The sequence below is a fragment of the Plectropomus leopardus genome, chromosome 23 (assembly GCF_026936395.1).
Source record: "Plectropomus leopardus strain MGB_pleo_1.0 chromosome 23, ASM2693639v1, whole genome shotgun sequence".
Taxonomy (NCBI): Eukaryota; Metazoa; Chordata; class Actinopteri; order Perciformes; family Serranidae; genus Plectropomus; species Plectropomus leopardus.
Window position 1 is genome coordinate 21,359,971 of NC_142198.1, and position 25,556 is coordinate 21,385,526.

The window sequence follows — 25,556 nt, forward strand, 5'->3', positions numbered from 1 at the left end:
AAAGGTGGTGAGAAAAATGACATAAAAAAGAAGACAGAGAGAGAGAGAGAAATTTATATATATATATATATATATAATCCAAAACTGGGTGTGTATAATTATTGTGGTGGTGTATTTAAAGTTGTGATATCTGTTAAAAAAAAACAAAAAAAAACCTCATGCTGCTATCCCAGCAGGAAAAGCAGAAAAGTCATGGTCTGAAAAACAAGACAAAACAAACTAAGACAGACCTTTTAGTGTCACTAGCTCAGCAAGAAAAGCGGCAATGTCTCAGTTTTCGTCATCTCAGTAAAAAGAAACTGCTTTTCGGGCTGCTTTCCCAGGAAAAGCAGAAAACATGGAAAAAAGGCAATGAGGAACTTGGTGAGACATGTTCCACAAATTGCAAAAAAATAGTAGATTTATAAACTTATTTTAACATAGCTATGTAAAAATGTCTAATGAGAACAAAAAATCTTATCTTAATACTTTCAATATGTAATTTTTGGAAATAACAGCCACAGTAATAAAATCAATCTCAATGTTTACACCTGTTCACCCTGATAAAAAGTAATGACTCGGTTTTGTTTGTGCTCATTTAATTTCCTTATTCAAGAAATGGCGCCCACAGAGACACAACCTACAATGGCATTTCACACCATTTTCAGATACATTTTCAAAAGCAGAGAAAAACAAAAACACCCCACGACATGATCTTTCACATTTTTATATATTTTGACAGTTACATAAATTTTACAAGAAAAAAACATTCTCCAAAACTAGAAAGAATAAGACACTGTCTTCTTACTGTCATCGAAATACATAATGATACTCCTTTTGCTTTCTAATGTTTATCAAACAGAAAAAGACACCGAGACGTCTGATTTAACAGTGAAAGCCGTGAACACTTACTGACTGTTACATCTTGTGCAAGATCAAATTAGAATCAAATTATCTAGACTTTATTTATTCAATTTTAAACAACCACAGCTGTACCGTTGGAGGGAGTTAGAATCCCAAAGGGGCAATACAAGCTAAGCTATTATGGTATAATTTACATATTTATATGAAAAATTGTGCCACACAGGAATTATTTACAACAAACATGACTTAATATACACACTGATTTGTGGACTAAGCCCCTCTACAGTGGTTTTGCACATTTTTTTGAGCAGATAAAATCAGTAGTTGGAGTCCGGATCAATCAGAAACGGAACCTTGAGAACTTTTTGTGGTACTTCGTGATGTTTTCTGTTTAAGCTTCTGGTAATATTTCTGGAAAAAAAGGAAGAACACAAACAGTGTGAGACCAAGTTTGTATTTCAGTATGTTTACTTCTGAATTCGGGATGTAGGCACAGAATGAGGACGTGAAAATATATTTAAAAATCAAATTTTCACCAATATTGAATCAATTCGATGCTTTAAAGGTGCAAAATCAGGCTAGAAAAAACACATTTGCGCAGATTTAACATGACTTCCGGTAGAAACCACACCAACACCTGAAAAACAGATCAAGATAATTTTTGAATAAATACAGATAAAGACGCCTGTGCTGGTCTAACCTGCAGGTTTTCGTAATGTTCCCGGCTGCTGCAGTGGAGGTCCTTGGCGATGCTCTCGTGCGGGCAGAAAACAGAGCAGACACTACAGAAATACCCTAATTTGGGAACCATAAACTCCTGACCTGAAGAGGGACACAGTGACAGTGAAACGGGGGAAAGTGTGACAAAAACATCTGCATCTCGAGTCGTTTTTATAAAAAGTTCGACTGTGTGTGTCTGTGTCTCACCAAGAGGGTTGTTGGGTTTGAATGGCGGCAATTTGACGTCAGAAGCGACAGAAGGAGACTGAGAACGAGATCGCTTTGCTTCAGGTCCGGCAGGCTCTTTCCTGCGTTTACTCACAACTAAAAAAGAGATGTGATGTTTTCTTAAAGCAAACTGCAAAGTGTGACGACTTATTACTTACTTGATTGTCAGAAATTTCATTTTTATTCTGCAAAAATACTGATAATTGCAGCAAGGACTGGGTATCGTTTTAAAAATGAGTACTTCATTTGATGCCCATCATGTGAAGTACAGTCATATTTTTCAAATTTTGGTGGCATCCTGGCACACACTGAACTGGAGAGAAGTTTTTATACTATTTTGTACTGGGTTATTTTGGTAGATATGCTAAAGGTGTTTGGCAAAATTGGTCAATATTCACTCGTTCCAATTCAAATGTGGACATTGTTAACAAAAACTTACTAAATCTCTCCATCAGTGTAGAAATGGCCTTAATCCATTATTCTTTCAGCTCTCAGTACCTTTGGTTTCTGCCGTGCTCCACCCTTCCTCCATATGTCCTTCTGGTGTCTTGTTCTCAGAGTTTTCCGGCTCTTTCCCAGTGGAGGCGGCACTGATGTTGGTTTGGCTCGCTGCTGCCTCCTCCATCTCTGTTTTTTGGATCTCCAGCTGGTTGTGTCTTGACAACTTGGACGAATCTTTGTCCAGTGACAAGGAGACATCGAGTGAAGTAGGGGACTGTACATCAGCGCCAGGTTGTTCATTTTCTTCGTCTCCCTCGTTTTTTGCAGCGGCTGTTTTTCCTCTGACAGATTTTCTCACTGTGGTTAAAGACAATTAATTGGTTTGGCAAGAAAATGAAAGGGAAACTTCAAAAAAACATTCTTAAAAAAACAAATTCAAGTTTTGGAGCTCCGTCATTGGAAAGAGTGAAGCTAAAGATTGCTGTTTGTGTCCAAAATTTACATTTTCTATGTAAAAGAGATAAGTTTTGAGGTAATGAAGTGTATAAAAGATACAGCTGTAAGTGTTTGTGTGTTACCAGGGGTCTGTCTGGCTGTCCTCTTAGCTCGTCCTCTTGTCCTGGTTTTTACAGCTTCCATTTCCTCCTCCTCTTCCACCTCCCCTACTTTGTCGACCGTCACAAAGTTTATACTTCCATCTGAAACTAGACAAAAAATACCCAAAGTATTAACCCCTCTTGTTAGTTTTGAGGCCCTATCTTAGACCCAACACAAAGTGGTTCATAGTGCAGTACAACTGTCTTTGCTAGTTTCAGACCAACACAGCTTAATCCCACAGGAAGCTCCGATCTGTGCGACCATCGGCACGTAGGTCTGAAAATGAACTACGGTCACGGCAAAGTAGGTGCATTGCTATTTTTAAGGCAGCAGACCCAAAAAAATCTGGTGTGGTGTGAACACAAGTAAAGACATAGGCAGATGTCAACGCCAATGCCCAGAACTGCAGTTCATCGACTGGCCACTTGAGGCGGACTCCAAAAAAAGAGTAAATACCCATAGGCCCCATGTTAAAATGTCCAAGTTCACAGAAGAAATACACACATTTTCAGCCTGCTCCTACCTCTCATCCAAATATGGTCACTTCTGGCTTCAAAAAAACCAAGATGGCAGGAGCTGAAATGCCCTACTCATGGCTTCAAAGCAGCAGTCCAAAATACCAGTAGGTCCCGATACTGTAGCTTTGTCTATTATCTAAAGAGTCTAGTGCAGATGAATTGTGATTTGTATTGAAATAACAACACATACCTGTGTCGTCATCACGTTTGCGTTTGGCAGATCTTGATGTTCTCTCAGTTTGCTCTTCATCTGGCTTCTCTTCCTCATCATCGATAGCTTCATCTAAAGCCACCAAAGTCTAAAACAGACACAAGAGATCATCTGTATTATTTGTTTCATAGCGCTTTACCAAAATTTCCCCTCCGTTAGTTAGGTACCTCTGGATTAAAGAAGACTGATTCGTCCTTCTGGCTGGGTGGACAGGTCTCAACAGTGCTTTGCTCCGTCTTCCCAGCCTCCTCTTCTTCTTTGAACTCATCTAAAGTAACAAGTTCCTGCAGTTCGCCCTCTGTGATCTCGCTATCCCACTCTCGGCTCTCGGGTGCCCTATCCTCCGCCGCCTCATCTGCTCCCACCTCATCTAGAGTCACCAGCTCCTTAACATCTAGCTCCACTGTCTTCTCCTTTTCCCTCCTTGTCCCTCTCCTGCCTTCTCCTCCACTGCTGCTGCTCCGGATACTTTGCTCCCTGTCCTCGGACATCCTTGATTCTTGCACTTTGACAAAAGGCTTCTCTTTTTCGGCTGCCTGTTGCTTCCTCAGTTCTTCCTCTTGGGCCTTGTCCACCTTGCTCACTTTGTAAAGCATCTCTGGAGCGCTCGTTGTGTCGTCTTTTTCCGTTGATTTTTGCCTCTTTTCCCTTTCAGGTGTGGCAGTGTCACTCTGGGCCTTGGCTGTTGATTTTTTCTCTTTCTTAATGTCTGATTTAGGTGTTGTTGGATTATACTCTATAGCAGATGCTTCTGCTGTATCATCATTTGCTTTCTCTAAATCATCAACTGTCTGGCACAGGGTCTGTTCCTTGAGGTCCACTTTTTCGGATGCTTCCACACCTGTGGTGCCACGTGTTGGTGTGTGTACTTTTTCAGTCGATACCTCTTCTTTCGTAGGGGTTTCATCTTCAGTCTTGTCCTCTGCAGCAGTTAGCTCTTCTTGAGCTTGATCATCTTCCAGGGAATCTATGATCTGATACTCTTCCTCCTCCTCCTCCTCGTGTTTGGTTAATTCTACAACAGATGTTCTGTCATTTGCTTGCTGGTCATTGCTTTTTGAAATTTTCTCTTTTGAATGTGCTGTGGAGGGCTGATCATCACTGATCTCATCCTCCACAGAATCAAGAATCTGATAAATCTCCTCTTCATCGCTGACTTTTTCAGACTCGTCACCCTCCTTGAAAGTTGTGCTGCCTTCTTTTGTTGATTTAACATCTTTCTTTGGTCTTCCTCTATGTGCTTTTCTTCTTACAGTAGGCCGATCGTCCTTAACAACCTCTCTCTCCACAGAGGCAATATCCTCCTCGCTTATCTCACTTGTATTGTCAGTCTTCTTTGATGAAGTGCTCTTCTTTGGAGAGGTTTTCTCCTCTTTCTTTGATGTCTTTTCCTGGTTTCGTTCCTGTGATTCTCTGGCAGGAGTGTGCCTCCTCCTTGTTGGTGTGTCCACTTTTTGGGTTTTCTCAGCTGAAGCATCTTTTTCAGGTGTTTGTTCCCTTTTTCTTCTGGTAGATCTTCTTGTAATGATGAGTTCGTCACTGGCAGTTTCGTCCTCCACAGAGTCTAAAATCTTGTATGTAACCTCCTCTGGTTTTTCAGGCACTTCTGTGAGATTCAGTGTTACTTTATCTTCTTTCTTTCCTCTTGCACTCCTTCTTCTACCACACATTTCTGTGCTGGCAGCATCTGGAACCGGTTTGTCTTCAATATAATCAACTATTTCATACACCATCTCCTCAGTGACCTCTTTGTCTTTTTCAGAATCTCCTGTGGTAGTGTCCATTTTTGTCCGTGTCTCACATTGTTTGACTGTCCTGTCCTGTTTCTTTGGTGCTGTGGTTGTGCGGCCTCTTTTCTTTGAAAAACCATCATCTTTTGTAGTCATCGCCTCACCTCTCATGTTTCTTTTTCCACCGTCGGTCTCTGACTCTGTCTTTGTAGTTGTTGGCTGATCTTTCACAGAGTTAATTATTGGACATGTGTCTTCCTTTATGTCCTCTTTAGATATCTGGTCACTGGATTTTTTGAGGTTTTGACTGTCATCTTCTGTTTCTGTCTGATCATCAATTGAATCCAATATTTTAAAGGTTTCTTGATCAGGGGCATCACTGGCATTGTCTTTTAAAGTATCTTTGTTGTCAGGGTCTTGATGAAGCTGGTCTTCCTGTTGGATTCGGCTTTCAGGATTTTCCACATCTTTGGAGGCTAAAAGCATTTCACCTTTGACCTCTTCCTCTTTTATCCTCTTACCATCTCCCTTGTGCACCGGTTCTTGCGTACAATCTGTAGCTACAATATTTGTCTCTTGATTTTTACCTTCCCAATCAGATTTGTCACCTGCCAAAATTATATCTTTCTTTGACAGTTTCTTTTCTGTTGAGCCATCATCTTGGACCAGATGACTGTCCCCTTGACCTGTGGCTGCTTGGTGTAAAACTTGGACTGACCTATCCATTTTCTTTTCACTGGACTCATCTTGGCGGTCGTCAACACTGTCTAAGACCTGAAAGATTTCCTCATGCAAAGTCTGGCCTTCTTTGGGTCCACTTAGCTGCGCTTCAGAGCTGCTGTCTTGGACCACATCATCCATTTGTTGATCTGTTTGATCATCAAGTGAATCGAGAATTTGATATTTTTCGCTGTTGTCCTCCTTAACCTCTGTAGGTTTGTCATCCGTGTTCCCTTCCTCTTTGCATTTCTTCTGGTCTTTTGTGTTGATGGCATTAGCATCAATCGCTGGACTCTTGGCTTGGCTTAACTCGAACCCATGGTCCTGCAGAGGCGGATGCATCTCTGATGATGTTTCTTTTTGTGTCTCTGACTCAACAGTTTTTGCATTAAGGCCATCCGCTGACACTTTTTGGTCAGACTTTGTCACTGCACTCTCCGAACATGTCTCCATTGATGCCTTAACACTTGATGCTGATGTTATCTTTTCTGTTACGCACGCAGCTGAGGATGAGCGGGTACTACGACCGGAGGATGAGGTATTAGAGGCTTTGGCTGGAGGTCTTGTCTTGCTGATTAGTGTTTTCTGACAAGGGGAAGAACAGGTTTCAGAGGATTGTGGAGGGGAGGGTTTTGTTGGGGATTTGCTGAGCTCAGATGAGTCCTTGGACTGTTTTGGTGGAACAGAGCTGGAAGAGTTTGCACCTTTTGTCGAACTGGATGAGGGGGATGAGGAAGAGCTCTTGGATTCTTTTACAGATCTCGTTGAGATCCGTTTGACAGTCGTCAATGCACCAGAGCTCTGCCTCCCTCTTCTGGCTCTAGAGGACTGCTTGGATGAGGAGGATGATTGGTGTTCAGGGCTTTTGTCTCCCACTTCATCACTAACTTCGTCAACAGTCACAAAGTCATCCATGTTGAAATCTTTCTCATCAAAGACACCAGCGTCTGAAGAAACAGTGTTATCTTTAACATCATCCGGATCCTGGGTCAAGATAAAGAAGAAATCAGTCACTGAAACAATGAATCACATAGCTTATTAATCAGTTGGATAAATGAGCAAACTATTCATTTATTTCATAAGATTGGGGATTAAAGGTTAATGAAAGACACAAAGCAGGACATGGGGGATTATGAGAATAAAAAACAGCTGTTTACCACTCTTTGTGGTGTGTCTTCAGCTGCTGAAGTTCTTGGGCTTCTGTTGTTTTTGCCAGAGCCACATATTTATAAAGCAGGTGGAGGAGTAACGACATCGATATCCAAAAATATCAATGTCCTTTCAAATGACCATGGAAAATTTCAAAAATTTTGGTAGAAAAATCACAGTTTTGTTCAAAATCATTGTTTTTGTTTGTTAATCTATAAAAAAGTCTATGGTGGCTTTAGAGACTTAAGGTAATGCTTTTCTGGTTTGGTCTAAGATTTTCTGGCACTTAAAAGCTCGACTTTACATTTAGGCTCCGAACAAATATGTCACTGCCAAAGTTAAATGTTGAGTTTAAGATTTAAAGTCAGGTCTCACCTCCTTGTCCTCACTCTGGGACCTGCTCCCCTGGGTGAGGCTGTAGTTGTGAACTGTTGCTGCAAAGTTTTCTTCTGGCGTAGTTACCGTGGCTGAGGGGGCAGAACTGGAAGCAGTTGGGACTGTGTTTGCATTGCTGACTACAGAGGTAGAAGTCACATCAGCAGTCGAGATCAAAGTTGCTGCTGAGCCCTCTTTCACCTTAACTTCTGCTTTCTCTATATCTTTATTTGCCTGACGGGCAACAGTGGAGTCCATGGTGATCTCAGTTCCTGGTTTTTCATTGTCGTCCTTGAAGGACGAAGGACTTGCAACAGTAGCACTTGGTCCTGCTGTGACGGACTTGGACATGGTGGATCCACCAGGGCCACTGGTTTGCAGAGCAGGCTTTGACTCATTATCCGATAGTTCAGAAGGAGGAGGCTGAGTTTCACCTCTGACAGCTGGGGGTTTGGGTCTGTAATAGATGGTGTTTGGTCCAAAGACGACTGTGATCTCACTGGAATCTTGTAGATGCTGTTTAAAGCTCTTCAAACTAAAATGACAAACAAAAGGTTTGATTGTTCTCTCAAAATAGCCACATATAGTTATTTGATAATTAAATAAGTGCAATAAATTGATTAATCGTTCTGTCTATAAAATGTCAGAAATAGTGAACTGAAAGTGACGTAGGCGTGTTATGCAAGCGCTAATGGAAAGACAAGCCCCTTATAAGAGGGAGTGGCCATGTATGAGGGATTTCTGGAAGGTGATAGTCCACGATTTTACAGAGGATTGTGAATTCAAAACTTCCGGATGATCCGCTCAACTTCTGAAGGGTTAAGTGATGCAATAACAGCTCTTGTAGCTCCTGCTGCATCATGGAGCCAGTTCCTACTGACAAGCACATAGCTACAGCATCAAGTGACCTACAGAAGCCAAAAAAGTGCTTCCATTGCATTTTTGCGAAATACTGCTTTTTCAAATCCCCTGAAACACCACCAATGTGAGCGTAAACACGTTTTTCAATGATTGGGAGTTTTTTTGATATTGACGTGTTTCCATTAAGAATATTTTATATTTGCAATTTGAGAGTAAATGGAAACCTGCCTATTGTCATTGCTTTGGCAACTAAAGCATTTTTTCTCTTTTTTGACCAGACAATAATCTATTACAGGGATATACTCACGGCTCCAAACGTTTAACTTTGCTCCTGCAGAGAGAAAAAGGAGTTTCAGTTTAGGTTTGAGGGTGGTGGATTAAGATATAGAAAATCATTAACACATACAGGGAAAAAGATTGTGTAGGAAACTGCATAAGTAAAAAACTAATTTAACCCCATTTCATACCCCTAAATTTTGAAAGGACACAATCATACCAAGCTGCGCCCTTTTTAAAAGAGTCCGGTGAGAAAGTGTTGTAATTCTCCACCACCTTGGTTACGCCGCTGGAGTCGGCCATCTCGATGCATATCTGCGACAAAAAACAGGAGGAGGGAGAAATGATGAAAATGATGAAACGAAAGCAACAAAGAGATAACAGCAAGGAGCCAAAATAATGGATTGTATGAGAAGTTACAGTACTCGAAGGTCAAATTGTAACAAGTTAATTTAACACTTTGGGATCTACAGTGACGTCACCTTTCTTGTTGCTTTTTTAAATAAAAAAAAAAAGATACATTTCTACGGATAATTATATTAATTATTTTAATTTTTAAAGCATCTTTCCAAGTCTTGTTTCCCTTTTAACTTTTTTTCTTTTTTTAAGAAATTTTTGGGAAATTTTCTGTTTTGACTAATTTTTTGCTAATTTCTTCGTCCATTGCTTATTGCCTTCTTCCCATGTTATTGAAAGAAGTCAAGCCAATTTGCTCAGGGTTACAAAGGATTAACCATGACATAAAATCCAACCACAGCTTGAAGCAAGAGCTTCCTCGCCACAGCAGCGAGCATTAGTAACAGCATTTGCCACAAATCTAAAGTTTTGCACATGTGTAATAAAAAGCGTACCCTGTTGGCGAGCGGCAGAAAGCTAACAAAGGTCGTGATGGAGGCCACCATTTCTATGACCACCCTGATGACGTCCAGCGACGTCTCAGAAATCACCACACACAGCAAACGCTCCTCCAGAGACTCTGGCTCTGGATCTCCCTAAAGAGCCAAAAACAGTTGGTGTTAGCGACCAGAAATCCAAACATTTTTTCATCTGACAAAAGATTTACAGAAGTGATTCATGACTTACAGCGTTGCTCAGCTTCATCAGAGTTTTGTACATCATCTCCTGCAAAAAGAAGTCACAGATTGTCATAGGAAACACATTTTAAATTATATCTGCATTTTAAGAAAATGTATTTTGGATTGCCCAAATTGTCTGCATACATCATCACAACATCTGCTATTATTTCTTTCTAAATGTTTTCAGAAGATAGGAATCATTCATGGTAAAAAAGATTATTGAACCGATGAAAACACCAATAGAAATTTCCTTCTCAATCTACATCCCACTGGATAAAATCTTCTACAAATTGTGATTTACTGAGGCACATTTCCTTATCGTCAAAATGTCAGTCAAATCATGTAAATCTTTAAAAACATTTATTTATTCTTCTTTTTTAATATTTGTTTGTCTCTTATACATGCATGTTAAATTATTATTATCATTACAACACTAATAATAATAATAAAATCAGTATTATCTTTAATCCCTCGTGCCATGGGGTAGAGGGTGATAGTGGAGGGTAGGCTTGAGTAGGTGAGGGAAAGTGGGCACAAATGTACAATGAACTGTCATCTGTCTTTTTCTGAAAAATCAAATAAAATGCCAAAAAAAGAAAGAAGGAAATTTCCATCTCCTTCTGACAGATGATCTTTCTGTCCCATCCTGACAGTATTGTGTGGTGTTTTTCTGTGGTGTTTACCTCACTGCATTCGGGTTTCATGTCTTCCAAGACAAAGTGAACACTGAGGAGGCAGCCTTCGACAGAAACTGGATTTGTGATGTGATCTCGGACAAAATCGCAGCATTTCGCCCAATCAGAGAAAAACACGAAGGCCTAGAGTGAAAGAGAAGAAAGATAGGAACGAAAAACTGTTTATTTCAAACTACGCCGCTTCATATAACAAATTAACCCTTTGAGACCTGAGCAAATTGGCTTGACGTCTTTCAAAAACATAGGCAAAAAACACAGGCAGAAATGACCCAAAATGAGCAATCTTTAAAAAAAAACAACCCTCAAAAACTCAAAGGACAAATAAAAGAAAGAAAACAAAGAACAAAATGAAATAACCAAAAAACTGCTTAAAAATAATAATGCCGTAAAATAATTATATAATTATAATTATGAATATGTTTTTTTGATATTTTCCCAAAGCTTCTCTAAAAATATTTTTCCCACATCTACTAATTTCTAGCAATTTGCAGAACAGCTCTTGCCAAGTTGCTCATTGCTTTTTGTCTCATGTTTTCGAAAGACAGAAAACAAATTTGCTCAGAGCAACTTAGGAGAAATAACCCAAAATTAGCTTTTTTTTTTTAAGAACATGAAAATTATCTGAAAATTAACTAAAGAATAAATAAACCCAACGACAAAAACAAAACAGAAAAACTCCCAAGGAAATAACCAGAGAAAACACTTAAAAATCATAACAATTCTGTAAAATAAAAAGTTTAAATATATAATTCTGATAACTATGAATGTAGTTTTGTCACTGTAACAGTCTGCAGTGTCAGCTCGTACCCTCCTCTGCAGCGGTAACACCACCACGTTGTAGTACAGGGACTCAAAGCTCTGTTCGGGGAAATACTGCCACACCAGCCTGGCCACGTCCTCGTGCTTGTAGTGTCCGAATCCCGGCAAACCGGTCAACATGACTGTGGAAAACGTGGAACCACGGTCGCCGGCCTTCTAGAAAACACAACATTTAAACTTAACGTCCAAAGTTAAATTCATGTGTTAATGTTGTTCAGTTTTATCGTACGTGTTGATGTTGGATCACACTGGAAATTTACGCGAGAAAAAACAAAATAAATCAGAATGTATCGTGAGAATAAATGTCATCGAGGAGTGGCTGATGTGTGGCACTACACATGTATTTTGGTTTTCAACTGAAAAGAAAAAGTGGTTTGGGAGTCGAGTTACTCTTTAAGAACGGGAATCCGCCAATAGCAAATCAGACCCAATACTTAAATACGAACACAGTGAAAATCGTAGCCTTCTTAATTTGGGAACCTGGTTCTAAAATACAGTTGATAATATAATTTTGATATTTAAACTTTGTTTTAAAAATGACTAAAAAATCTACTTTCGATAAGCTGAAATTGTTGATATGATATAAATGACAGGAATGATGGAAAAGTAGAACTGAAATGGGTTTACCTCAATGTCGTCCAGATCTCTGACTGTCAGGTAATCTTGAGGTCAAATGTGAACAAAGAAAAACACAGTTATTGTACAAATAATAACAACATTTGTCACAATAATAATAAAAGACAGTCTCTCTTACCTGGGATGTTGAACCAAGGATCGCCTGTAGGGAAAAGGAAGGGACGAGTTCTCATCGTGACCCAAAATGGTCCGATGCTGGCCCGTGGAAAGCGACTCTCAACTGCCGAAATGATAATTTAGGTTCATTTTTTAATGTGAAACTATTTTTTCAAACTGACAGAAAAATCAAAAAAGTTAGAGCAGAAACTTACGTGGTGACTCAGAAGCTTCTAGTTTGTTCAGTACATTCAGCCTGTGAACTTCGTGGTCAGGGCCTTGTTTCAGGAGACTGTACCAGAGTCCGAATTGATCAGCATCCCGAACAGATTCAAATTCTATAAACACCTGGAACACACAAGCACGTCCATGACAGGTACGACTATCAACAAGTGTTTTTTAAGGACACTTAAAAAGTACTTGTATGTGTGTGTTTGTACCTTGTTGAGGAGAGGCAGGTAGTTCTTCACGGGTTCTTGGGTGATTTTTCTCAAAGACTCTCTGAGCTCCTCGGCTTCGCTCCATGAAATGTTCTTGACGAAGACTGTTTTCGATCCATCGTCGACCACAGGCTGCAACAAGAGCAGGAAGTGAACATCCAAACCAAAACGTTTACAAGAGGACGCGCAACTGCTGTGCAGTGTTGCAACGCGTGACGATTAAAAAAGACCGAAACATGTTAATTCAAGTTTCCTCGACAGCTGGCTTTGTTTGGGGGCCCCCTTTGCAAAAAGACAGGAGGCCAGGGGCCAGTTGCAGCAGCAATGTATATGTTTCTAGGATTTTAGTAGATTTCTAGGATTTTAGGACGTTTCTAAGAATTTAGGACATTTCTCATGCTTTAGGATGTTTCTAGAAGTTTCGGACGTTTCTCGGATTTCAGGACATTTCTTGGATTTTACAACATTTTAATCAAATTTTAGAACATTTCTACAATTTTAGGGTGTTTGTAGGCTTTTAGGACATTTCTCTGACTTAAGGATGTTTCTAGGATTTTAGGACATTCCTTAGATTTTAGCACATTTGTCAGACTTGAGGACATTTTTTAGGATTGTAGGTCATTTCAATGATTTTAGGACATGTCTAGGAACTGAAGATGTTTCTAGGATTTCAGGACATTAGGGGCTCAGCTAAGACCTCTGTTGGGGGTGTGGGGAATCCTGTGCTGACACTTTTTTTGATCAACAAGCTCTATTTTGATGCAGTTTTATGCACTCTGGCACCTTATGTTTTACATCCTCACTGTTTTACGTCACTGTTGATAGTTTAGCAGACTGTACTGTAAAATACGGCCGTGACCTTGAGCGCACTATTGCTCTAGCAACTCATTCAGCAGCTGCATGCCGCTCTTATCATTAAGAAAGTATGCAAGCTTGTCTTGACGCTTATTAGCAAACACGGTACAGTGTGTATCACAGATGCAGTATAGATGGTATTTTCACTTCATTTTGTGATGTGTCTTTATAGACTGTCATTGATTTAAAGCAGTTTGTATATGAAAAGGAATTAAATGTGTCTGTTACTTACAAAATGTATCAGCTTCATCAGCGACTTGTAAAACCCAAGCTGAAAGAGAAACATAAAAAAGCAGTGTTAATTAAATACTAATACTTCTTAACAATACACCACACTTACTTAATACCAGCACACACGAGAGTAATTGTGTCCTTGTGAACATATCACTATAAATGGATTGTCTCTGGGCTATTATTATTTCTTCTTGCAGCAGAAACGCCACATTTAGTCATGGGAATGAGGACATACAATCTGGTCAGTTTTAACCAATCTATTCTTTTAAATAAATATCAATCTTTTTGTTTGAAAAGTTCTCTTTTTTGGGGTCTTGAATGTATTAACATATATAAAAATCAGTCCGTAAAAACAGTGTAGATTACTTGCTTACCGGTGTCATTGTAATGCCGTTGGCTACTGCGTGGCAACGGGGTTTAGATGTTTTAAAAGTGATGCCCTTCCTTCTGTTAAAAGCTTTCAATGTTTTGGGAACATCCTCCACTTTCTGCATCAAGATGAAGGCCTGAGAGGAAAACCGGAAACAAAAATGCATTAGTACTTCTATTTACTTGTTACAAGTACTTTTTCAACAGAATGTCAAATCTTTTAATGTGGTGAAAATCAGGAGTTTCGTATGGGCACCAATAGTTTACGCATTACAAAAAGAATGCAAAAAAAATTCATGACAAATGATCTGGGTGTTTAATCCTTCGAAACGTGTAAACTGGCTTAATTTTTTTTATAAACATGGAAGGAAAATGAGCAAGGAAAGACGAAATTACCTAAAAATTTGCAAGAAACAAGTATAATAAAGATTACCTGAAAATTAATATTAGAAAAAGAAAATGAAAGTTAAAAAGGTGCTTCAAATGATAATTCTGTAACATTACTTCAAACATGTAATTATGATAAGTATAAATATAGTTTTTTTTACTAAAAGCTGGGGTAAAAAAATAAAAATAAATAAAAAAATTCAAAGGTTTAAACACTTTTGAAAGGCAGCCAAAAAGCAGCACAAGAAAAGTGAGGTCGCGCCAGGTTTCAAAGAATTTTAAGTTAAGAGTTAAGGGTGAATTCACAAATCAACTTTACAAAATCTGCATATTGCTGACCTGAAAAAAGCACTAAAAACAGAATATTTGTCTCAGAATCTGATCAGAGGCTAAAAAACAACAGCAGAATCACGGATGCAGACTGATCACCGGGTGCCTACCATGCCCGTCTGAGGAACAACATGGATGTTGTCATCTGCATACTGAAACCCAAACGGCACGAGGAGTTTGGCAACGTCGTCCTCTGTGTAGCAGCCGTTTTTGTACTCCGGCAGGTTGGTTATTAACAGCTGCTTCAGGCGATGCTCCTTCTGAGTAAGCGACAGAAACTGAAAGAAGCAGAGAGAAGGACATGATGAGGGTCAGAAACAGCTTAGGTTAGCTTGTAATTAAAGGGCCGTACACACCAAGAACAATAACTATAAAAAGATAGTTTTAAAATCCGTGCCAACTCAAGTGGATGACGGAGTCCACACTAAAACTAGAAACAGCAACAAGAGTGGTGAACAATATCGTTTGGCTCACTCCTAGAGCCAAATCAACGAACAGTTGAAATACTAACAGCCAATCAGAATCAGTCTTATTTATAAACGTCACATCTGAGACAGATCCTAACGTCTATTTTCGACCACAAAATGTCTTTCTTATTGTTGAAAAAGATGTATGAAGCTGTGGACTATTTTACTGTCTTTTTTTTTTTATTCCTGTGAATTTAGTCATCAGTAATCGATTATTTTCCCTGACTGCAGCAGATTCTGACTAGTAGATGGTGGTGTTGAACGTTCATAGAATAAAACCCATCTCCTAGTTTGATTCATATCTTTAGACGAAACACACGCATAAATACTGCAGTACTTTATGTAAATGATGTGAGGAAACCTACTTTTGGCGAAATGCAGGTTTTCATCTTGAGGCATGCTGTGAAAGAGAGATCAAGACCATTCAAAAAAAAAAAGGAGGACGGTAAAATAATAATCACATGGGAACATTTTCTTAGATTACTTACATATTTTGGATTGAAACAAGTGCTTTTCTAACATCTCTCCAATAGTTGGATTGGTAACTGCGCTGGCGTCCTCGGCTGATGTTGCATCCGTTTGTGTCACAGGATCTTCAAAAGATCAAATTTAATGGAGTTGGATGTTAGTCGTTTGAAAGATGATTGTGTCCTCTTCCTAATTTAACATATATCTGTTGGATCCAGACTGACACCAGAATGTTAACTTTTATTCCAGAGAGAGTCAAATTAAAACCCAAGAGATGAATCTGGCCCCCATAAGGGTGTCAGATGGCCCCCACAACCATTTTTTAAATCACAATAAAAATAAAGTGATTTATTGGGAATTACTGAGAATTGTTTTTGCACTTTAAATACACGTAAGTATTGTCAAAACAGATATTGCTTATCAAAAAATTGCTAAAATCCAAGAAACGTCCTAAAATCAGAGAAATGTCCTGAAATCCATAAAACATCCTAAAATCCAAGAAATGTCCTAAAATCCTAGACCTGTCCTAAAATTGGAGATATGTCCTAATATCCTAGAAAAATCCTAGAAACTTGAATGAGACTGGCCCCTGACCTCTTGTTATTTTGCAAAAGTGGCCCTCAAACAAAGCAAGTCGAGTATCCCTGTTCTATTGACCCACAGCTCAGTTTTCAACCTATTTCAAAAGGAATTTGTAGCAATATCTTCTTAACTAAAAATAATAGACCAGATAAACTTCACAAGTAAGGTATAAGATAAATAGAGGTATAATGTTCTGAGGGATTGAATATGTTGTGTTTTAATAGGCTTGCAAGTATAACCTTATCTAAACACAAAGTTATACAAACTTAAGTCTGAGTATACATTAGTACTACCTCTTTTGCAGCCATTGTAACCAGACCATTGGTCAGACCAATAAACAGGCTGTCAAAGTCATTAAACATGGGCAGATAGACTAACACAAAGTTGGTCATGGATTTGTTTACATAACAAACAGAGTACTGCCAGCCTTATCTATTTAACATTTTCTACTAACACCAAGGGTAACGTTTTATCATACTTGGATATCCAACCATTAAAAAAGGTCTCCAAAAAACCTTTTTGCATCGTTTTTGTCTCCACTCACCTGCCAAGTTTGCCTCCAAATCAGCTTCGGTCGAGCTTCCTGCAGCCTGTTGCTGGATGTGTGAAGCCTCCGTCTTGGTCTCTGGTCCTTGTGCAGTGGACTCTGGTTCGGACAGGATACTTTGTGGTAAAGCTTTGACAGCATTTTCTGTTGGCCCGGTCTCATCCGTACTGTCTGGTGGTCGACTCTCGCTGGATTTGTCTGCTGAGTTTTCTGGTTCAGCCTTTGTAGTTGTCTGTTTTTCCCCTTCACCCTCAGCACAACTTCCAAAGTCCGTGGGCTCTGCCACTTCAACTTTAATGTCCCCAATCTCCATTGGTTCAGTATCTTTGGGGTCATTTGCTTTTCTAAGTTCTGCTTTAAGCTGAGCTTCAGCAACCTCGGTTTCCTTCAGCTTGGAGTCTTTTACATCAGACTGATTTTCTGAAACCGTGGACTTGTCTCCTGTTGATGTTTCTTGCTTTCCAACAACTCCTTTCGGATCCTTTTCTGTTTTTACCATTTCTGTAGTCTGCTTGGTTGAGACATTTTTTGCTTCGATGGTAGTTGACGGGCCTTTAACTGAGCCTTTGGCTGCACTTTCCTGATCAGTAAGTTTATCTTTTGTATCCTTTTTGGCTCCAGTCGTGGTTTGAGGTGAGGAGACACTGGATGAGGAAGGTTTTCTGACAAAAGAGTAACTATGGTTAAGCAGGAGAAAATTGCAATGCTTTTGTAAGATAGTACTGTCCTTCTCAGACTGATAACCTTAGCTGGAACAAGCTTTATTCCACATAAATTCCCCCCAAATCCAAACTTTTTGCCCCACTGAGGGCACAAATTTAGGCAGCTACCTAACTTACTGGCAAAAACAACATCATCTGTGTAAAACATCTTACCTGTGAGGTGTCTTTTGCTCCCTGGGAGATGTTTCCTGTAAAACAAATTTAGATTTATGTTATATTAATCTAGTAACTGACTGTATGGCCATGCTACAGAAGACAAATGTTAATATGCACATTTTCCAAGGTCATATATATAAAGATAAAAACTGAAATACCTTATCTCTGGCAACAATGACTGGCGTTCCTTTCATAACGATGCTCTTCAAGCTCTTCAGCTTCTTTGCGTCTTCCTCTTTCTCGAAACACACGACTGCCTACATGTGCACACACACAAATACAGAACTGAGCGTTACGACTACCTTTTATTCTATCGCTGTTGGTTTTTTTCTTGTTTTGTTCTTACTTTTTATTTTACGTTATAACATATTTGCTGGCAAGACTGTTTTATTTATATGTAATATCTGTTATAACTGAAAACCCCAATAAAAATATTGTTTTAAAAAACCCAACATATTCCTACTTTTACAACTGATATATTAAATTCCTAAGAAATAAAACGCATACTTGTTCAGTTCAAGAAATCCAGGGACTTGTTGCTATAGTGTTACTTAGTCTGGTAAGACTGTTAAAGCTTATGTTAAATCTAGAAAAATGTTAGCAAACTCATCAGGGTCTCAATACATACCTCAAGTCTAGACCGAAACAGTACAACTGATTTGGTTTTTCCGAAGTGCTCCATAGCAGAGATCACATCACTGTGAGCGATATTTCTGTAAATCCCTATTAGTTTCACGATGGTTGGAGCTGAAGATTTACCAGACTGAGCAAAGACAGACAGAAAAAAAACACAAACTTAGAACATATATAGTGTTGGACATCTTTTAAACTAATAAAAGAAAACCCTGCACATACACACCAACCTTAATCTTTGTGGAGGAAGTTGCCTCAACCCTCTGCGGGCTGGACTTTACTTTAGAGGGCTTTGGAGTCAAATCCCCCTTTGGTGTAGAGGAGGACGATGGTGAAGACTTGATCTTGGCTAGCTCGGCTATCAAGGCAGGAGCCAGAGTCTTAACCACAGAGTCCAAGTCAGACTCTTCTGATAGAGACTGAACAGCTGGAGGGAAGAAGGAGAGAAAAGTATCAGACAAAACTGCAGAAAAGCCAAACCTGGTCCTCGCACTTTACAATTCATAACTGTGGCATTGGCTTGTACGTAGTGCTTTAATAGATGCAAGTAGGTTAATGTCCTTAAAATGTTTGCAATTTCTCAAACCTGGTGTTTCCAATAGTTTCTTAGCCAGGCTCTCTGCACTGCTCAACTTCTTCCGTTGTGGAGATCGTCTCTTATCACTCGTCTTCAACTGCGATCGTCTGTCATCGCTGCTACTTGATGGCGATCGTTTCCGATCGCTACTCCTTGAAGACGATCGTCTTTTGTTACTCTTCCGTTGCGGGGATCTTCTCTGATCTCTCCTCTTCGGTGAGGATTTCCTCTCATCACTGCTCCGTGATGGCGATGGTCTCTCGTCACCCCTTCTTTGATAACTCCCCCTTGATGATGATCGTCTCTCACGGCTCCTCCTTGGAGATGATCGTCTTTGGTCTCTCCTCCTTGATGAGGACCGTTTCCTGTCTGATCGCCTCTTAGGGCTCCTTGAATGTGATCGATATCGGGAAGTGGTAGGGCGGTCATACCGTGGGGAACGGGAACGAGACCAGGACCTGGTGAAAATACAGAAAAAGGAAAAGATTTCACATCAAATCACGATTTCTCAAAGGGTGACTGACAAATCAAAATCTGCAGGAATACATTTGGTGATTTCATAATCTAGTGGTGCAAATCAGTTCTGTTCACCTGTGTTATCGCTCATATCAGAATTTATGTTTGACAGACCTGCGAGAGTATCTGGAGCTGTGCGGCGAACGTGAGCAGCTCCTGCTTTTCTCCCTTCTACCCTTTGAGCCATGATGGCGACGAGGGCTGGTTGAGCGGGAACGGGAGCTACTTCCACGCCGTAATTTCTGGTCATCTTTGCCTGCAGCACTGAGGAAAGTACAAGAAAAGCTTGATCAACAACAGGAAATGACAGCTAGTTGTGAACATCCATCATAAAACATCACTCAATGGAAAGATGGTCATCTTGCAATTGCGTTTTATCAACATTTCGAAAATATTGCTTAAACTTTGCGCAAATCTTTAATGGAAACCAGCCTACTGTCTTTCTTTGTGTCAAAATTGAGGACCAAACCATCTTCATTCAAATAATGCAGACATAACCTAGTCGTTTTTTGCCTTTCCATGTTGTAGCCATGCAGCACGACCAGCTAAAATGTGTAGTGTGCATTGACAAATTGTAAAAGATAAAGAAAACCCTACAGTGTCTTCCCAACTAAAGAAATTTACCTGGGCCCAAGCGCTATCCCACCATCCCAGTCTGGGTATCTGTGAAAACAAAACAAAAAACAATTCAAACTCAGCTATGAAACAGTAAAAAGGCCACCTTTGAGTACAAAAGTTGTGGTTTCGGGCAGTCTTAAAGCAGTTGTATTTGGGTGAAAAATACCACTCGATTATCTTTAGCAGAAAAAGGTGAAAGAAAAGACACTGACTGGGTACGGAGGAATTTGCAGTTCTCAAGGTGAAGGGTGGTGTTCTGATGGGAGATCCAATCCTAGTAGTCAGAACAAACACACAACATTTAGATGATATCAGCCTCAATATCTCAACTTTCAGTTTTGTGATTGTCTGGTAACTTTGATTCAACAGTATAGCACCCTTAAAGAAATAGTTCCCTAGATCCTGCCTTGAGCCCAGGTCACGAACAGAGACACTGGCCAACAATGATATGGAGTTTAAAAGTTGGAATTGTGGATTCAATATTAGCTAAAATGTCACAAGAAATAAATGTAAAAAACAGTATCAAATGAACAAAATTATTCTGGACATAAAATACTAGTTTTGGCAACTCTTGCCTTTACACTTCAAGCTGACTTTTGTCAACTTTAGTTTAAGGGCAACAATTTTTTTAATTATGAAATTTAACAAATACAGGACTGCCAGTAACAAAAAATAAAACAAATAAATAAAAATAAAGCTTTCTTCTTGGGTTCTTCATAATGCGATGTCTGGTTCTGTCTGGTTCTTCTGTCTTGTGCGGTCTCAGAAAGGCCATCTCATCAGCAGAGGTCACCATTGGATGTGGACCAGGACAAAAACACGCATCTGAGACATCTGGAGCAGGCATGAAGATTTGGAGCGGAGGAGGCTGGTGCATCTTTTTTTAAAAAAAATTAGACAAAAAGAGAAATGTGCCGTCCCAAAGAAAAATAAGGAAAAAAAAATCTTGCCAATTGTGTGAAAGGTGAATTATGATACTGGTAACTTTTAAGGGCCCAAAAACATTTTTTTAAGGGAACTTGGCTCCATTATGATATCCAGCATTATAAAAAAACTAATACCTAATATCAGATATGCCATAAAGTAACAAAACACCTAACTGACAGCTCCTACAGTAAGAAAAAGAAACTAATTTTCATCTGTCTAAACAAGACAATAGCCATGTTTCCACTGACATGTCAAGAGAACTGAAATGTTGCATTTTGGTACAAATTTTTAATTTGTAGTCCATCCAAATCAGCTAATTACATTTAACAATCTCTCCCAAAGTTTGCAATCCAACTCTGTTTTTGCAAAATGGTACAAATTTAAAACCTGATGGCAGGCTTCTTAATAGCATTTTGCAGTACTTGCAGACCAACCCAAATATCAAGAATATTTCACATAACTTCTTGAAATATGCTTGAAGGCATCGCCGTCAGACTTTTTTCAAAATCAAATCCTTCAACATTTTCGATACTGAAATAAAAAACAATTGCCTAAAGGGAGAAAATAAGAATGCAGACTCCACTCACCTTCATTGCAGTACATTCTCTGTTACACAAAGAACAGCTATGCGGAAAGATTTTCGGCGTGGTCGCCGCATAGTCATGCATCATAACCAACGTTGGCAAAGCCTTGGAGACTGCCGTCTTTGCCGGAGGCTTTCTGCTGGGAGATGTCAGCGTTGGAGGAATGAGATTCATCAGGCTCAGGAGTGGCTGAGGCACAGCTGGGGGAATAACGATGTGCTGAGGACCACCAGGGATAAACACTGAATGATGTGTGGCATCAATGACACTGGGGGGGTGAGAGGCATAGGGAACTGATTTTGCAGTAGAAATAATTGGAGGCCACGCAGCTTGCCCGGTTTGCGATACTGGCTGGTTCTTTGCCTCCTGCTTTGATTGTTGCTGCATCTGCTTTATCAGCTGCTTTGCCTTCTGCTGCACAGGCTGGTTGTGTGCTTGCTGCTTTGACTGCTGCTGCATCTGCTGTATTGGCTGCTTCGCCTTCTGCTGCGCTGTTTGCTGCTTCAACTGTTGCTGCGCTGGTTGCTGCTGTGTCTGCTGCTTTTTCATCTGCTCAGCAACTGTTGGCTCTTGTCCTTGAGTTTTCTTCTGATCCTTAATGCCTTTTTTGTTATTACTATCAAAGAGCACAATGCCAGGTCGGCTGGGATGCCCAACACAATATGAAGTGGAGGGTGGTTGGGATTTTGATGTTAATTGGCGATCTGCCTCTGGTTCTTTCAAAGGAGCAGGTTTGGGGGCTTCAGACTTGAAAACTCTGATGTCTGTGTCTTTCTTTGGAAGACAAAAGGAGCTTGGGATTGTATGGGAAGTCTGGTTCAGCTGGGTCTGCAATCGTTTGGTCTGATCTTTGCTTGGAGGAGCCACAGAATTCAGCCTTGCACTGTACGGAGAGCTGAGACTGGAAACAGAACTCATCTGGTCATACGAAGAGCCAAATGCACTGCTTTTCACCTCTGTTGCATTCTTTTGCAGTGGTTCTCGGTTGTGTCTGCTACTATGAAAAATGTCTGTCTGCAACATACTTCCACTCCCACCGCTGTGGGCTTGACTGGCACTGCTCCTTCCAATGTCATCCCCAAGCTCTCCAGTATATTTGCTAGTATGTCCATAGTCAATCACTTTACTTGGCTGGAAAACAGCAGATGACATTACCTCCTGATGAATCCCTGCCCCTCCAGAACTACTAAAATGGTGACTCTCCATTTCACTCACACTTCTGGTGTGTTGGGGTTTTAGGCAGGGTTCTGACTGGACTGCAGTTGTAGCTCTCTTGGCCTTCTCCATGCGTATTTGCCGCAAGATGAACGGCAGGTTAGTAGGCGTGATCTGGTCTTCAGGAAAAGAGACAAGATGTTCCAAGTCCTCTTTATCAAGCCCAAAGCGCTGAAGGATGTTCGAAGCTGATTCAGAGGTGTACTTGGGTCGACCGGACTCTGTAGGGGCCGCAGGTTTGTCGGGCACTGGATAGTCAAAATTACTCAGTCCTGGAATGGCCTGAATGCTATGTTCTCTTTCACTGGATGTATCAAACCTACCATCACCACCACCCACATATTTTGATGAAGCAGATGATGAATAAAATTTAGAGGGGTCATCCGCAGTGGGCACTTTGTAGTTCGATAACCACTCCAGGGAGCTAGGGCTACTTTCAAAGCCTGACTGTCCATATCCTAGAGAGGAAGAGGTAGAGGACATTGGGTAGGAGGCCGTCCCAGTGCCTAAAGGGATAAAGCCATCACTTTGAGCGCTGGTAAAGTGAGTGCCCTGGTCCATGGGCTGATGCATCTGGTCGCCAGGAACTCTCGCCTCTTCTCTGGTAATATGCATGTCTTGAGACCTCTCTTTATTGTCGTCTCTTGCAGCTTTTCTCTGTTCAGATCTGTAATTCAAAGCCTGAGACAGCAGCGACGGGAGCATTCCCTGGGAGTTGGCAGGAGTCTCAGAAGCCCCGGAAGAGCTGACACTTGGCCCAGGTCCAAGGTGAGAAGATGCCCTCCAAGGGTCCATCTCCACCTCTGTACTCGAGAGTCCATACTGCCCCTGGGTGGAGCTTTGGTTCCCAGAGGCATAGGGGTTATACGGGGGATGGGACATGGTGTTTACAATCTTCAGAAGGTTAAGGAGATTGATTGCTTAAGCAGTTGGGATGGAGGGTGTCGTGGATGTAAGATGTAACGCGGAGATACGCTTGAAACGGCTGTCAATGTCACGGCTTGGCTGCCAACAGCAAGACATTTGTTAAACTGTGTCAATGCTAGCTGGAATTTCAACTGAGCAAACCACAAGGAGTCAGCTTGCCAGCCAATCAGAAGCGAGCCCCCTGGAGGCCCTCCAAGTAGGGGGCTCGTCAGGGGCCCTGGAGCAGGAGAAGGGGCACAACGCTCCAACAGAAATGCAAAGCTGAAAAATTAGAAAAACAAAGAAAGAGGTTTAACGAATGGGACCGGACTTCAGCTTCTTGGATGGATCCATCATCTGGAAGGTCTTGTCTGGAGTTGTCCAATCAGAGGCTGTCAGGCACACAATCATTCCAGGTCTTCACTAGCAAGAGACAACAGAGGAGGGAGACGTAACAAAGCAAAGATAAAAGGACAAGACAATATCACTGCTGTTATGAGCAAACACCCAGAACAGGCACAAACCTTTTATTTCCTTTTCATGCTCATCTTTGGTGGACACAGTTGAGATTGGCACCAGCAGACAGGCAAAGCACATCGCAAAATATAACATCTCACAACTGCAATTTCAATTTCCTGGGTTTCCCACAAATTCGTTTGTCACTGCCCATCACAATAACACCTGTCACCAGGTATTGATGTTTTATTTTTGTAACTGGACAAATCATTAGGAGCGCTACTGGACATTTGCACCTCACTCTCAGAGTGTAGAGCGTACTCTGGGCACAGATGGCGAAGAGGCCCACCGGGTGTGACAGCTCACAGAATGTTCTTTTATAAAACGTTCCCACAATGTCACGAGATACATGGAATAAAATTTTCAAAGCAACATTCAGAAAATGTTTTTAGGATGTTAATGAGGCCTGAAATGAGATGTGTTTACAAAAACAAAAGACAAAAACCCAAAACAATTTGACGATGTTTGTAGAGAATGTAACTGTAACTTTAAGAAGAACATTGTGGGAACTAAAAGAAAGCTTGCCACGGTAAAATTACTTAAATATGACATTGTAATATTATCAGATTTTAACAACCAAACACTGCTAGTTGGGTCTAGTGCCCATACTGAAAAACCCCCAACTAAAAACCACCTTAAGCTGGTAGCTGGTGTTAGTTTGTTTCAGCTGGTCTTAGATGGTCCTAAACCAGTTCTTGCTGGTATTTGATGGTTTGACATGCTAGTGTGACCAGTCTATCGAGCTGTGCATTTATCCTGATGCATTTGTGCATAAAACACGACAGTAGACCTCACTAATTAATGCATTTTGCTTTTCATACTTCCTCCCCATGAGGCTGTTATTACTCCATACTCAATGACATTGATTTGTTTTCAGTTTTACAGGAACTTCAATGGTTAAACCAGCTAGTGACCATCACCAGCTGATCTGACCTGCTAAACCATCAAAATGTATATGCAAAAACACACATTAAGCTGGTCAAAAAAGCTCGTCAAGTTGTTTTTTATGCAGGGGTACCAGGTAATACCTGTACACGACCGGAAGCCGGTGGAGTCATGGAAAAGGTAAGTCAAGTTAACAACTTCCACTTCCGTTTTTGCTTTCCTGATGTCTGATTCTCAGCTCAAAACAGACTCAAACGTGTTCCCACAGGAGACAAAAGCCGGAAACACGCCAGGAAATATCCTTATCTCTCTGTGACGATTCGTCCCATGATTTTATGTAGCCTAAATTTAAGACTATCGCGTGCTTCTGCTAGCATCACAGGTAGCCTTCAGCCGGCCCGGTTGTAAACAGACGGGTTTCGGTTGACAAACACCGCGTGCGTCGACTGTCAGCACGCGGTGTTTCTCTTCGTGATTTTATAACGACTTTTTTGGTGCATACCTTCTGTTATTTGTGTAAATCTTGTGTCTTCGGTGTGCTCAAACTCATACGTAGGTTGCTAGCACGCAAGTTGCTAGCACACAGGAAGTCCGATGACAATCAGAACGGACTTCCGGTTTGGGTGCCAAG

At 40.5% G+C, this 25,556-nt stretch overlaps 1 protein-coding gene across 2 annotated transcripts; it reads right to left on the reverse strand.

The window, feature by feature from the left end:
* Positions 1–690: 690 nt before the first annotated feature.
* LOC121962008 (uncharacterized) lies at positions 691–25,419 on the reverse strand. Of its 2 annotated transcripts, none has more exons than XM_088073604.1 (33): positions 21,407–25,419; positions 20,105–20,166; positions 19,899–19,937; positions 19,389–19,538; positions 18,768–19,216; positions 18,412–18,608; positions 18,177–18,311; positions 17,707–17,805; positions 17,546–17,580; positions 16,668–17,332; positions 15,562–15,666; positions 15,439–15,473; positions 14,717–14,884; positions 13,895–14,026; positions 13,519–13,557; positions 12,432–12,563; positions 12,207–12,339; positions 12,014–12,115; positions 11,887–11,921; positions 11,248–11,412; positions 10,429–10,563; positions 9,753–9,791; positions 9,521–9,661; positions 8,890–8,984; positions 8,701–8,724; positions 7,533–8,067; positions 3,726–6,992; positions 3,538–3,646; positions 2,811–2,936; positions 2,290–2,589; positions 1,771–1,887; positions 1,544–1,665; positions 691–1,254 (listed from the first exon to the last, which is right to left on the reverse strand). In XM_088073604.1, exons 1-33 carry the CDS (start codon positions 23,498–23,500, stop codon positions 1,180–1,182), a joined length of 10,056 nt encoding a protein of 3,351 aa, XP_087929730.1. In that variant the 5' UTR covers positions 23,501–25,419; the 3' UTR covers positions 691–1,179. The 2 variants fall into 2 exon arrangements, with proteins under 2 accessions (XP_087929730.1, XP_042368106.2); XM_042512172.2 differs by having other exon boundaries at positions 11,248–11,415.
* Between the last annotated feature and the right edge of the window lie 137 nt (positions 25,420–25,556).